The 15,968-nt window shown below is 35.9% G+C and overlaps 1 protein-coding gene and 1 pseudogene across 2 annotated transcripts; both read right to left on the bottom strand.

Annotated features, from left to right (window-relative positions):
• Positions 1-678: 678 nt before the first annotated feature.
• LOC141819940 (uncharacterized) lies at positions 679-10,039 on the bottom strand. 2 transcript variants are annotated; one of them, XM_074707204.1, is made up of 11 exons: positions 9,749-10,039; positions 8,513-8,689; positions 8,361-8,418; positions 7,482-7,552; positions 5,640-5,704; positions 5,501-5,545; positions 5,344-5,424; positions 3,549-3,616; positions 2,158-2,206; positions 1,410-1,570; positions 679-910 (listed from the first exon to the last, which is right to left on the bottom strand). In XM_074707204.1, the coding sequence occupies exons 2-11, from the start codon at positions 8,625-8,627 to the stop codon at positions 838-840; spliced, it is 786 nt and encodes a 261-aa protein (XP_074563305.1). In that variant the 5' UTR covers positions 8,628-8,689; positions 9,749-10,039; the 3' UTR covers positions 679-837. The 2 variants fall into 2 exon arrangements, with proteins under 2 accessions (XP_074563305.1, XP_074563306.1); XM_074707205.1 differs by having other exon boundaries at positions 8,513-8,683.
• A 1,495-nt stretch (positions 10,040-11,534) lies between these two features.
• Positions 11,535-14,947, bottom strand: LOC141820041 (ethylene receptor 2-like; annotated as a pseudogene).
• Between the last annotated feature and the right edge of the window lie 1,021 nt (positions 14,948-15,968).

The raw sequence follows: 15,968 nt of genomic DNA, 5'->3' as shown, positions 1-15,968 counted from the left end.
AGTAACCTAAAGCAACGTGAGACTGACCGTATGGGGCGATGGCATCATTTTTGCAGAAATCAATTACATAGTAACCTAAAGCAACTAATAACGATCATATCAAATCAATGAACTGAAAGATCAAGAAGCTGTCCCCGGGATCATGCACATTTTATCAGAGATCGATCCCAACTACGATGTATTTATAAAAATTTTTCTTCAAATGAGGATCGCAATCAAAGGATGCTCTATTGAGATTTACATGGCCGAAAGAGCACAACTTGAGTCAATACACTATGTTGATCAAGAAGCTACTCTAACAATATTTATCTTATTATTCAAAAGAGCACAACTTATACACAGTTGACCTCTAAAATATTTATCTTTATTTGGATTTGAAGTTTGATTCTTTTATTTAGTTTCTTAAATATTTTACCACGATATATACACACATTGTGGCACACCTGTGGGGGACAAAAGAATATTAATTTTTTTAACTCTTATTTGGGGTCTATGAGAACTTGAGTATTATCAATGGGTAAAGCAAAGATAGTGAAGAGCTAAGGCAAAAGGTCCTCTTAAATATTAGTGAAGACATCTTAATCCCTTTTTTGCACTTTGTATAGAGTTCTTGAAAAAGATAAGATCATCAAATAATAATATAAATATGATTTGGTAATGACGATAATGACGACCTTCTCTTACTCCATAAAAATAAAGAGAGCTAGGTGCAAAGTGACGATAAATCAAAGCACAACAAATGGAAAGGTTAGGAGCTTTATACATACACTTTCCGTCTTCTATTTGAGCTGCTCAGCACGCTTCAAAGATGGAAATGCCTTCACTCTGTCGATGTTCTTACTCTACATTGATTTTACGAAGTGTGTTCATGTAAGTATAAGTGGAGAAGCCAACGAACAACTTCCGAAACCTGTAAAGCCATATTGATCAAAACCAAATGAGCGAAAACTAAACTAATAATGCAAGAAAGACGACACTGAACAATGGAAGATAAATTTGATGCCCTAAGATTGAAAACAAATGATGCGCAAGTGAAAGAACTTCAATATTGAGAATCCATCCTATAAAAACTGAGGAAATATCTCTACATAGGCCATAAAATACAAGGATTGTTGGTGTATAATGATCTAAATTTGTAACTTTAGGAAAAAGATTGCGGTTTTTCTCCATGGAGAAGATTGTCATGTTTGATTTTCCTTCTCTCACTATGATCTTTTCATGTTTTTGTTTGCATTGTGAATTTTCTATCTCCCAAGAAACTTTTACATTCGTTTCAATATTCTTGAACCAATGACATCAAAATATTGTATATATTCCAAAGGATGCAAAAATACAATTATATTCAGAAATTTGAAACATATTGTTGTTATCGCCATCATATTTTTAGTCATGGATAGAAAGTTACATACCAAATCCATTGGCTTCGGTGTGCAGCCATTGCGAGAAAACTTAGAGATGGATTATTGTTGAGCAAGCAATAGACCTGTTTTCGTGAATAAAATGAAGAGAAGATAATAGATAGCCACACATCAACAGGGCCAGAGTATTTGCGGAAAATGCTTAGGCTGACCTGAAATCAAGATTTACAATAAAAAAAACAAATTCAACTTTTTATATATGGCTAAGAAAGAAGGTTGATAGAAGGTTAACAGCATGGATAGAAACAAATTCGACATTTTAGTATATGCCACATCAAGATTGAAGGTTGATTAAAGGTTAACAGCATGGATAAAAAAAAACAATGCAAAAGTTGTAATCCTATAGTCATGGGCTGTCTATTAATTCTGTAAACCTTGAATAGAACTATTAATTTAGGCAGCTAACACTACTTTGAAATGTTTTCGACATAACTGAGGCTAGCAAATTTTGTTGTTCTCATATAGCTATTACCTAATAGTTTGCAGAGTAAAGTTTAAGGTGACCAAGGCCTTCTCTGTATAGACTCAAAAGTAATATCGCAACCCAAACAAAATGATTCCAACAAATAAAATTCATTTATGAAATAAATTAGTCAGCAAGTGACCAGATATCTTCTGCGACATAATTGATATCACATGCTAAATTGTGGAGTATAACAATTCTTTAGAAAATGCACACGTACTAGTTGGAAACAAAAAAATGAAAAATCAACACAAATTTCTGGAGAAAGATCCTTACAAGTTCCCAGGCTTCGATATACTTCTGATTACTATCAGATAAAAGCATGCTGTTCACCAATCAGTAAAGAAAATAATTAGTAAAAACTATCTTGTAAAGAAAGTAATTAGTAAAAACTATCTTGTAAGCAAATCCTATGAGGTTCCTTTTGATTATTCAGTAGTCAATTAAATTACTCCACTTCTAAGGATATGTTAAGAAATCTTAAGATATTAATGATTAGCATGAGAATTATCCTTCATAAGTTTAATTGCAACACACAGTTTACAACTGCTGTAGTTTATCTTATTGATATCATCAAGTCATGTTGATGCCACCTATTTGATATTTCACTATATGGATCTTATTCCTCTATTGAATATTAAGCAACATAACATCTTATCTAATACAAGCATGACCACCCTAAGGGAAAAACTAGGATGAGATGGCATGGTAAGAAAACTCATGTTGATCTGACTTTCTTCATGTAATAAAGTGCTGCGAACGCAATTAGGAGAATGCAGTGAAGGATGTTTGACAGTTGATATGAGGAGTGATACGAGGGATAGAGTGATGGATGACTGGATTGTGTGAGCCAAATAGATGAAGGTGGTGAGCCCCATAATCAACTGGTACACCCGCCTTCATAATTCCGATCATACAATATCTAACTTTAAACCCTTTGTCATACATCAAAACACTTGGTTTGATCAAAGGAAAGAGGGGAAGATAAATGGAGAGAAGAGAGATTAAGAAGAAAATATTTCCATTTACAATTCTTAACTTAATTTAACTAATACTATACAGACTTCGCACTCAAAATAAAAGAAATTAAATGACAAGAAATATGGAATTATTGGAGATCGTCAATACCCCTCATCAGTTGTCTCATTCTAGACCCATTACATAAAATAAAATAAATAATCAGCATTAAGAAGTGTATATCTTGGCAATGTTTCTGAATCACATCTATTTTAAAATGATGTCACGAACATAACAATAATTTAATGACTAACAAAACCTCTTGCTAACATATTGATGATTATCAAAAGAGGTATTGGGAAACACTATACCGGTAACAACTTTATCTGAGGATTGCTTCAGAATTGCAAAAAATAGAATCCAATCTAAGTATTCAAGGTGGCATGACATTTGACTCTGGATATCTTGTCAAATACTAGCACATGATATTGAGAGGGTACTTACTGCATTTATATTAAGATATATTCATAAACCCCAAATTATCCTATAAAATACTTCAAATCTCAAAAGAAAACAAATAAAGAAATAACATCCGTGAAGATTGTTGGCTGCGAAGAAATAGTTTCACTAGCACATAAATATTCTTCAAAAATGAAAACAAAGGAAAGATTCTGTCCAAAAGCATCCTCAAATTAAGGGAAAACCCTAACCATATTCCATGATGAACAGCACGGTGGTTTGGATGACCTGACACTCCAAACTTATCAAATGAGATTAGCTGAAAGAAAAAAAGGAGAATAATTCAGTATAAAATGTAATCCACCCAGCTTGCCAGAGTTAATAAAACATAACAGACATAGATATAGCTCCCTCGAGTTATTAGATTTTACAATGCCAATGTTCTCAGTATGCACACAGGAGAATCTTTTTACTGTTCATATGATTAAAACTTGAGAATAAAAAAAGCGAAATAGGTTCCTTCTTTGGATGTAAAATAATTTTTAAGATGTCTAAGAGTGCTATGTATATGCAGTTGTCACTAATAGATACATATCAGCTTGAGTCATTTTTTAATCTACAAGCTATATATTGGGAATAACCCAATAAGGAAACTATCTGCAATGGAACATTCCTTGAGAATGTTTATACATTCTATGGTTATAGAGAATGTTAGTATAAAATGTTCAGCTGTGACTGTAAAGGAACCCAACCAGCATGTTTGTTATTCAAGTCAATAAAACCTAAGAAAAGTAGATAACTTTCTCAAGTTACTAGATTATTGTAAAATTAAGGTGATATAATCCCATGCTAATTCTGCATACCACAGTGTTCTTCAATCTAATTGCATTATTCCTTTTGCTGAAGTGTTTGAGGATTGCTTCACTTTATGAAAATCTTACACAACACTGAACTGGAGCAATGAAATACGGCATTATTTCTCTCAACTAACATGAGCAACAAAAATAACAGATTCAGCAATAGGAACGAACACAAAAATGCCAGAGGGGTTCTAATTGGATAAATCATATATGCAAATGATAGAACACCTACGAATGGGACTTCATTAACAACTTCATCATCCTATTCCCATTTTTATATGTAGCCAAATGAGAAATCATAATGGTCAATGTGAAAATAACCTTCAAAATTATCTCATTAAAAATCCTTCAGGCCATTTTAAGATACCCATCATTCATGCATGTATCACAGGATTATGTGCAGTAGCAGTACAAACCACATTTTTTTAATTGATATGTGCATGAAGGGCATATACCCCAAGGAAAATGTGCCAATGTCAACACAAGAAAAGAGGATTCCTGAGCCTGACTAAGAATATGATCCTCTGATTTCTATTTCTATTGCTTCAACTCGATTTCTTCGCTTGAGGATGCAGATTCCAATCCCATTCTAAATACCCATGCACACATTTTACGAAATACATTATGAGCATACTCCATAAATCCTTTTTTTACATCTATCCACTACACTGCTAATACTGTGTCATCTTACAAGCTCCAATGGACACCATGTCATGAAACACCTTTCCGACTAAATTGTGGCTGATCCTGCCAAAAGCCAAGAGGGCTCCAACAGCAAAGCTATTAGGATAGCCACCTGAGTGAATGATCTCAGAGAACAAGGATAATGCTTTGAACATAGGATCAAATGCAATGCAAAGCTAGTGATGGAAATAAGGCAAAGAAAAGTATCTTGTAAAGGTTATAGGTGTTAGCTGTGCCATCAAAATAGGAATAGGCACCAAGGATATTTCAAGAGAGAGATTCGAAGTGGGGAAGGAAGCCTGTCCATGGTTCAATTACTTCAAGGTCTGAAAAACAAAAATATTATCCAGTTCTCTTAATGAACATAACCAGATCAAACAGTTCCTAAAAAATAAAAATAGCAAGATAGCACACTTAACACACATGCAGGAAACTCAGACTACTATCTGAAGGCCATTTGTTATTGCTAATAGAAAACAATTAATCGGTTAAATAGGCTTACTAAGTCAATATTCCAGACTCTCACTTCATTTTGAATTAGTTTAGCTAATAAGCCATGGTCCCAAGTTTCATTAAATCCATCCTGTTAAGATCAAACAAAATCAAATACATCGCATGGTAAGTGATAGCTAATAAGTTTCTCCAAATGCAACATATACCTGGAAACCTGGATGATCTAAGACTTTCACTTGTTGGAGGGGAACCTACCAGTAAATGGAAAAATAAGAACTAACATTATAAGAAACATAAATAAACAATTGAGCATCTTCTAACAGCATTTACAAAAAAAAAAATCACCTTTAATATAGAACATGCCTGGTAGATTTCATCTTTTCGAGTATTTCCAACTCCGTCAGCGTTACCTTTTGATTCACCAATGAGAAGTTAAAATATGCAACAACTAAAATTTATACTTCAAATAATGGTGAAAGAATAAGATTTTCAAAACTTGACACTACCCAACTGTGTCAATAGAATGACAATTGTACATCAGCATAGTGCTGGAGGAAGCTTGCTCCATATTGGCAATTACTTTTTGATTTTATATCAGTTACACAACATCATAATGTGAATCTAATTGATGCTTTAAAAAGTTGTCAGGCAGTCATATATGCAACTGCATATGTGGAGGCAGTCATATATGCAACTGCATATGGGACCAAATCCCATATAACATGTTTGGTTAGCTTCACTATGCACGATCAAGCAATCTATCAGTTTACTTACGCTGAGACTCAGAAAATTGAGACTGCAGTAGATTCTAATCAGTTTGGTTCAACCAATCAAATAAAAAAGTTGTGCTAGCCTCTTCTAGAACAATAAGGACTTCTGTGATTGTTTTCTTCTCTAGGGTAATTATCAATCTGCAACTCCAAAATTTTGTTTTTCATAGTGTCAATAAAAATTAAATTAAGAAATTAGGAGAAAATCTAGTGGCATCATGCATGTCAAGCAATATGACAGTCTGTTAACTTCAACAGGATTTAAATTGAATTGCAGGTAGTTCCAGTACATCGGATTCCCCTCCATATGAGATACCTAAAAGTCATAACAGTACTGGAACATACACTGACAGGATCAAACAAATTAAAGTTCCCTATGTAACCAAAGAGATCCAGATTTCTTGAGCATGTAGAAGTTGGCTTAAAATACAACAGAAGGAACAAGTAAACCAACATCTCCCTCTCTATCCCATTACATTATTCATTGTTCTGAATGAACTTGCCCAAGTCCTTGCAGATTAAGAAAATGATTTTACAGTTTGATTCACTTATGCCATGGTTATTTACTGCAGCCATATCTTCTCTGGTTATGGAAAATATCATTCAGAACTTTCTACTCGGAGAACATTAATCAGAACTTTTCATACAGGAGTTATGCTTGCTAACTGCTCTAACAGCCCCCAAAAAAACTTATCCCTTTTGAACCAAGCTTCCATAACACTTAGGAAATAACTAGCAAGCACTATATCATGTTTCTCTTAGATTAAATTTGTTATTGGAGTCTCAATCACAAATAACCCCTGTTGGCTACCTTTGTTGGGAGGATGTTAAGGAATCTGCCATCTCAAGTTCATCGTTACTTTACTATCATTGGAACAGTAGATGGTCTCTGTTTCATTCATACATGAATAAACAATTTATTCACTTTAGATTTATATGGTTGTGCAGTTTGTTTAAGGAACATATTCTGGAATTTTGGGGTATTTTGATAGAACTCTGTTTGGTTTAGAGTTATTATGTTCCTCAATTTTGTTATGACTTCTTTGATATAATCATGATGGGATCTATGCCCAAAAATCTTACAATCACATAACTCTACATTTTTCTGATGATATCAACAATAATCTATGAAAAATCTTACAATTGTTTTTCTTAGTAGTTTTGATAGGATTTATTGCATAAATAAATTTTTGAAAATTTAGATGTCAAATAAGACAAAAAGCAAAAGTTCCACAGTCATCACTAACAAACCACTTATTTTGAGTAAAGTGAAACTAGACACTTTAAACAGGTAATACTTTGAATATCCCAATTCCGACCTCACCTTGCTTCTTTGCAAAATAGAAAGGACAAATATGATTGCCCGATATAACAAATATGCAAATTGACCTGCCAAATGAATTCAAAATATTCATACCGGTTGACATGCATAAAATGTGGATATTGTGTCCTCCATATTTCAAGAAAAGAATAGTTGGGGTGAAAAACCTGTGTGAATCAGAAAATGGAATTGTAAATGCTATGTAATTATAATATGAAAAACAAGATGTTTCCATCAAAATTGCTAAATCACATTGTATTTGTATGAAGTCAGTGCATGGACAAACATAGCCTCATGATATGATAACTTGATTCTGCGTAGTTATATATTTACATACACTAAAATGAAAAGATAGCATGATCGTATGCAAGAAAGAAGGAAAACTATGTCATAGAACTGCATCTAGAGGGAAGCTTAAAAACATAACAAAATGGCCATTAATTATCTAATTGTTGAGAAATATATATATATATATATATGGTTCTTTGGAATCTGAACTGTAGTAAATCCCTATATTTTTATGTTAGTACTGGCTCAATCCACCAACCATATTCAAGTTAAGTCTCTTTGGTTTTACATTTGTAGAAGGTATTGTATTAATTGATATGATAGTTTAATCTAGAAATTTGAATTGTGGGGGGAGGGGAACAAGAAATAGTGTGCACGCGCGCGCGCGTGTGGTTTTACATTTGCAGAAGGTATTGTATTAATTGATATAATAGTTTAATCTAGAAATTTGAATTGTGGGGGAAAAAAGAAATAGTGTGTGTGTGTGTGTGTGTTGCAGTATTAGAAAGGATATGATAACAAGGTTATTATGCAAGAGCAATTAGCTATAACTCTAATATAACATAAACAAAAGAAAATAGGTTGCAACAGAACGAGTTGAATTTATTGGATTGGAAGGTGTAAGAGTTAGAGAGATAAATGGAGTAAGATCCACAAAGTTAATCGCAAATCCAGAACAAGGCTTACATGGATTCGTCATCAGGATGAGCAATAACCAGGAGGACATTCCTTCTCTTTCCATAACCTACCAGAAAGGAAAAGTGTGTCAAAGAGACAAATTGTAAGATTTTGCATTAGAATCAGGTAAGAAAAGGCAGATTAATCTAGGGAGAACTCACCAGAATGGAGGAATCCAGGATCTGGTGGCACACAAGAAGAGGAAGACAAAATTCTTGCCAGAGAAATGACCCAAAACGAGATCACTGCAGCAACAGCAGCCAATAACCAAGACATCCTTTGATGGAAATTGAATATTGCAGCGATCTAGAAGGAAGGCAAAGCTTTAAAACCTGTAACTAGTTGTCAAAGCAGTTGAGTTAGGGCACGGACTACAGAGCTCAACCATGTCAAGCATAATAAATTATAGCACTATTGAGCTAATCCAGAGTTTAAGCTACAAACTACCAAGGCCAAGTAGTTGCAACTATAGGCACAACTTGAACTCAATATGATTAAATATAAGTCTAAATCAAGCCTGGCTAAATGTTTGTACTTCAATTTTTTCACTTGCAGACTCTCCGCAAGCCTTATTAATTCAATACAAGACGTTACACAACTCGTTTAGATTGGGTGCTAAAGCTCTACATTGCACATAGTTATGCAACTCTTTCAAAGGGCAAAACCAAAGCTCTATACCACAAATAGTCACGCAGTTCAACTCTTTCAAAGAGGACAAAGTCGAAACTATTTACTATAAATGTTGCATTCATCATTCTGATAATTTAATATAAGGTTACACAACTCCCTTCAATGCAGAGCCGAAGCTAAGTATAAGCAGTTTATCAGTTATTTGATTTATTCAGTGATATATATATATATATATATAGTTTCTCACAATTTCTTAGGGTAGTTCATACTCTTTTACGGGATTACTATAAATTTCATCCTCTTCATATTTTATTTCTATTAATCATTTTTGTCATAAATAAATTCTAAGAATCAACAAGGAGGGATGAATAGCACTAAGATTAACTAAGGACAAACAATGTGAAGGCATATATCTAGCAACAAGAGTAAATACGAACATAAACTAATTTTCTTTTATAACCACTTGATAATTATATCTAGTTTCATAAAATTGAATCATGCGCAAGGTAAGCACAACGAACCAAGAAAGAAAAGTCCCATCTCTTAAGAAATTTTGTAGAAAACTGGCCCTTAGTATCACAAAATTCTCCAATTAAGGCAAACGTCTCCATAATCGACCTGAATTGATAACATGTGAGATCCAATACCGGCGTAGGCATACAGGGGCGAACAGAGACTTTGTAAAAAAAAATGGCCAAACAATTATAAAACAAAAGAGGACAGGTAAGACATTCAATAGTAATTCCAAAAGAACGAAAATTACTGACCATCCCCTATCTTTAATTCAGCAGCGTTCTCTTCCTCCTCCCCCGACATGACGAGGACCGACGGAGACGGAGAAGGAGACGGAGATGGAGATGGAGACGATGGAGGCGCACGCGAGAGAGGGACAGAGATGCAAGCGGGCGCGAGGCGAGCAGGGGCGAGGCCGGTGCGCGAGCAGTGCAAGCGGGCGCGAGGCGAGCAGGGGGAGCCGATCGGCGGCGGTCCGCGAGCAGTGCAAGCGGGCGCGAGGCGAGCAGGGGCGAGCAGATCGGCGGCGATGCCGAGGGGAGAAGAGAGCAGGGGCGGTCAGGGGAGAAGAGAGCAGGGTCACGAGGCGAGGCGGTGGCGAGAGGAGAAGAGAGCAGGGTCACGCGGCAGTGGGTTAGGGTTTTGAATCGCGACGCAGTGGGTTTGGAATCGAAGAGAAGCGGCATTTTCCTTCCACCCGCGCGGCGTTCCCAGCCACGTGGCTGCCAGATCAGCGGCGCCCAAGCGTCGCCCAGGCGCCCAGGTGATCAATTCTCTCTATATATATATATATATATATATATATATATATATATATATATTTATGGTAGCTTAATTAATTTCCAAAGTGAAAAACAAAAAATTAATTCAATATGCTTTTGAAATGAGCTACCTGTTACTAAACTGCAATCTACGTCGCCACACAAAAAGTTTTGCCGCTGCCACAAATGAAAAGAAGGCTAATTATTAAGCGTTGACAATAAAATAGGCATCCACTTAATTAGCTACTCTAATTGACTAGGCAAGCGTTATAATTTAGAAAAATACGCATAAATAATAATAATTAATTAATTAAATGTTGGCATTAATTCATAGTGTTATATTAAGGCTTAATTAGGAGTTTGCCCTTTTTTGTTCTCCTCGACATCAACATGTAACAGTGCTTCTTCATTGATGTTTCTAATGAAAAAAATGATCACCTCTTCTCTTCCCCCTCTTAAGTGTTCCCCTAATGCACTACTTAGTGTTGCTCACTTTTATTATCAACAATGTGCGTGCACATTCCCTTCACATTGGTTGCCCTAATCCTCATTGAGTGTTGTAATTAGTTAGTTGGTGACATGTCGCCACCCTCCTTCAATGAGAGCACTTACGCTTTGTTTGATTGGGGTAAAAGAAGGTTCATTAATAGAAAAGGAAAGAAAGAAAAAGGAGGGAAAAGAAAATATTTATATTTAATTTGTTTGGGAGGAATGAAAGATTTATTAATGTAATATGTATTATCTTGTTAGAGAGGAAAGGAAAAGAAATAAAAATTAATAAAATTACAAAAATACTCTTATTTTTAAAAATAAATATAAATATGAAAAAATACCCTTCTTAAAATAAATCTAAATGTGAAAAAAAATATGTATAACTCATTAAATCTATAGATGTAAGATTCATTTTTGTCAAAACTACCTTGTGAGACCAATTAAAATTAATATTTACGACTTAAATAAATAAAAATTTTTAAAAAAATAATGAATAAACATACAATAAACATGCGAAATATAAAATCTGTATACTTTGATATAATAAAATTTAAAAAATTTAGATTAAATAAATTAAATAAGTCATTTGAAAATTAATATTTTAAAACAAAAATAAAATTGGAACAAATAATATTTAGAATTGTCTTCCCTTTCCTTACACTCCAAATTGGAGTGTAAGAAAACCTTTGCTCCTCTTTCCTCCTCCTTCTCTCATTCATTTTCAAACAAGATTCAAAGTTCCCTTCCCTTTATCTACCTTTCCTTCCCCTTCCCTCAGCTCCTCCCAAACAGAGCATTAGGATCTCCCTTCTTCCCCTAAGAAGTATCCTTTGATAAAACATATATCACACAGAATAAATTGATCAAAATACTTAGAATGCCAACATGTTGCCTTCCATAAAATTTCATTGTGAATGAAACTGACTGTTTGTTTCAAGCACTCTTAGGATCTCCTTCTCTAGTTCTGGTAGAAGAACAGGTTTCCGGATCAGCCCATTCATCCCTGAATGCACACATTTCTCCCAAACATGATCATCAGTACTTGCCGTGAAAGCAATAATCAAAGGCCAACGCCCATTTTTTGAACTCCGTAATTTCATGGCAACTTCATAGCCATTCATATTGGGCATGTTTAGGTCCAAAACAAGAAGCTGGAAATGTTGGCCAAAGGTATCCAGATAGCTTAGGCATTCAGTACCAGATGATACAGAAAAGACACAGCAGCCAAGCTTCTTCAGAAGCTTTTGTGTTACTACTCTATTGATGGCACTGTCATCAACAATTAAAACTTTGAGGCCGTCTAAAAGAGAGGAAGAAGAATGAGGGCTCTCAGAAGTCACTCCTGATTCAGAAATTAGCATGGGAAGTTGATTCTGGATGCGGAGAAACAGGGTTACACACTCCGACAGCCCATCTGAACTTGGAACTATGAAGATTTCTCCCTGCATCAGCTGGAGAAGACAACCATAAGAATAGTGTCTATAAACATCAGCACAAAACAATGTGCCACGAACCAATTTTACAATGAGAGGCGAGAGGATGCCATATTATTTGGAAGTTGCTTAACTTCATTAGAAGCATATTCAGAATGTAAGTTTAAACAAATTGATATTTCAAGTCATATGAAGTCAATACTGAATACATTCCTCTTGAAGCATAGGCCAGTTGATCCAGACTTGAGCGAAAACATGGTTTCAAGCGAAGACTGCTCTGGAAGTATGGTGTGCACAAGGACCATTGAAATGGCAGAGAAAGGAAGTAATGCTATCAAAAAATGTATGCCTTTGAATTTAACATCACCGCAATTAATGAACTAACATGCATGAATCTAAATTTTAAGCTTTGAATGATATACTGAGTTGGGACCTATCTTCGCCTAGTAAATACTTTTTCTTGAAGCATAGCACATACATATCTAGTTTGTAGCATGAAAGGATTGGTACCACAAAGGATTGGAAATTAAAATCCTCTTTTGCATGAACATTTCCTTATAGATCAAATAACAGCTAGCTTTTGCATCCAATTTCTAAGGGTTCTCACTCATCACCAGTGAAAAACACAAGTACTCTTATCTCCAAAAATGTAAGATTGAGTTAAATCATCTACCAACATCCATGTAGAAATTGAAATTTTCCCATCTCAAATTCTCAACATTGGATTAGCCAAGAATATGAAATCAAGCTATGAAGAGGCATCAGAAGCACAAATATGGATACTGAAACAATGGTGAACCACAGATCAAAATCAAACTCACAGAAATAGAGTTAAGTGAAAAATCAGCAAGATAAAGAAAGTTCATAAAGGAGTAACTTGCTAGATGCAAAGAGATTTGGAAAAAAGCTTATATATCAGAAAATATATAAATCTGACATTTAGAAAAATTTATCCATGTACTGTACATAATATAGTTGGATTTAAGTGGATTTACCTGCACAATTTTTTTACAAATGCTGAAGTTGAAACCCATGTCAAACCCCTCCTCACTAGGCTTTCTGACAAGCTGAACTAATGATTTTGAATACAAATCTAGTGATCGAGTGATGGCAATCTCAAACTTCAAAAAGGTGTAGACATTTGGAACTCTTGATTTCCAAATCCATCTTCCATCCTCCCAATCTGCTAGTCCTGAATCACTCCATACACGTAAAGTCAAACATCCATCACTGAATCGATTTAACAAACCATCAATTATATGCAATAAAACATGAAGAATCCGCCTCTCATCGCCAATAACTTGATCATGCACCATATTCTCAGCCAGAAATCTAAAACTAAATCCCCTCCTATCACAAAGACACCTAATAATACAAGCAGTTTCCTTGATCAGTGATTGTAGCTGGAATGGCTTCATTTCCAATGTAAACTGTTCCCGGTTAATCTCCATGACATCATTGATCAAAGTGGAAATCACATTACCCATTTTTGCCATAGCATTCAATATCAGCCTCTGTTCAAGAGACAAATTTGTTTGTTGCATGAGTGACAACAGACCCAAGATTGAATGGATGGGCCTCCTGATTCCTTGGCTCATGACCTTTTGGAATAAGTTCCATGCCTCACTTGCCATCATCACATTCTGCTTTGCCTGTAACAAAGCCTTGTTTTGTTCTGCCAATTTATCTCTGATCACATGTGATTCCTCCAAAACTGCAGCATGGGACAGGGCAACAGCAACCTGATCAGAAACAGCTTCAATGAGCTCTAGCTCATGGTGACTCCAAATCCTAGAATCATTCTTAGGAGGCACCAAAACCAATATAGCATAGCATGCTTGAATAATCTCAGGTGTCCCACCTTTGAAATTAGAAACTTTTAACATGGGCATCCTAATTGCTGCAACAGCTCCTGATTCACTGACTGCACCACTGCTTGCAGAACCAAGTGTTGAATCTGGCTTTAGTATCTTGACTCCATCATACTTCTTGACATCAACTATATCAGGATATTGCATAGGAATTGAACGTATACAGAAGTCATAAGTGCTCCTATTCAGCTCATGAGTAAGATCCATCTCTAACTGACTCTCATTCGGCATCCACACAGCACAATTTTGCAGCTGCAGTGTCTTTGAGAGTTCAACCAGGGTAGTGTACAAAATGGTATGCCTATCAAGTGACTTACGGATTTCTTGAGTAAGCATTCGCACGTGCCAGCTCACTTCTTCTTGCCTCTTCATCAGCCCTACTTTCTGGTCCAGTTCATGAGCTTTTAGCCTCAGAAAATTCTCCCTCAATTTGATTCTTAGAAGCTGAGGGATCAAAGTCAAGAGGGTTATTGCTGTCAAGAAGGAGACAAGAGCTGTGAGGAATTTTGAAATGGTGAGAGCCAATACTACGAGGAAGGAGTGGGGCTTGTATGTGAATACATTGAGCAAGTGGGTCAATCCGCAAAGAACTATGAACGTGCTGAACTGAAAAAGGATCCATTTGAAGGGGAACAGCTTCGAGCATGTAACAAAGTACAATAGCTCAAGTGGAATGGAGAAATATGCAGCTGCAATCAACAAGTCGCTCGCTTTCTGCCAATTTCGGATTCCTCAATGCTCCACAATCTGTCACCATCGCAATCGCAGAGGGCAAACGCAAGCTCAGTAGCAGAACCAAATGAGAGTAAAGACAAAAGCCAAATCCCGTGGAAAAATGTTCTTGGTGTTCGAAAGAGAAGCTTCATCACATCAACATACTAAAAGGTGGCAATTTAGAAAACCTTCAATAAGATATCAGCAAGGCTTCGGCAGCAGCAACTTGGATCGAGCTGCTTCAACTCGCTGACTGTATGAAGCACACAAATACTTAACAAATTCTTCCCAAGAAAAAAAAACAAACAAGCAAAACGAGAGAGGAAAGAAGAAATGAAGAAGAATACTAGAGATTTTGGCAGAATATAAACCTGCAATCTGACTTTGGGAGAAGATATTCTTCAAGAATTACCTACTACCTATCATTGTTCACAATGCCTCTTTTTGACAAAGTAAGCATGAACTAGCTCGAGACCCTTTCAGCAAAATTAAAATTTTTAGGTCTATAAAGCAGACCATAACCAAGATTCCAATCCTCAAAACGTAAATTCTAGCGGAGCCACAAGAAAGAGAAGGATCAAGAACCATCAGCTTGCACAGAACCAGCGCACAAAAGGATCACGGAGAACACAAATCCCCTCAAAAGAACAACTTCCGCCCACTCCCACGATGGATCCTGCAAAATCAGAAACTTTTGACTTTACCTTCTACCGAACCGGCGCACCTCCACCCCTCCGCCACCGCGACCGGAAGCGTGCGGGAGGTGTTTCGCGGGGTTCGAGGAATTCAGGCGCACATCCCCATCGCACCACGCCGCAATGTCCCCGACACCGAATCGAGCGAGACTTTGAACATGGACCTCGCTGCTTTCCCTACGCAAGCGTTGCCCCTTCTGTATTCTGCGAATATTGAGCCCGAAGAATCCTTCCGAGATTTAAAAATCCCCGTCGCCAGACGCCAAACACCGCCTCTCCTTCGCGTCTCTCCATCTGGAGGCAAAAATGCAAATTGCTTATATATTAATCATCAAACTATTGACTTTTTAATATTTCAAAATGCTTAGATTTTCAAATATCTAATTCTTGCTTATTTTATTTTATTATTAATATTTTAACATTCATGAACTTTTTAGATGACATTTTGAAAATCTAAAGCATTTTAAAATTGCTCCGTTACACTTTATTTTTTCTATAATTTTTTTAA

Source organism: Curcuma longa, unplaced genomic scaffold (assembly GCF_044706935.1).
Source record: "Curcuma longa cultivar G26 ecotype Majalengka, Jawa Barat unplaced genomic scaffold, ITB_CL_G26_1.1 utg2646_np1212_2152390_RagTag, whole genome shotgun sequence".
Taxonomy (NCBI): domain Eukaryota; kingdom Viridiplantae; phylum Streptophyta; class Magnoliopsida; order Zingiberales; family Zingiberaceae; genus Curcuma; species Curcuma longa.
This window is presented reverse-complemented; position numbering and strand designations above follow the sequence as displayed.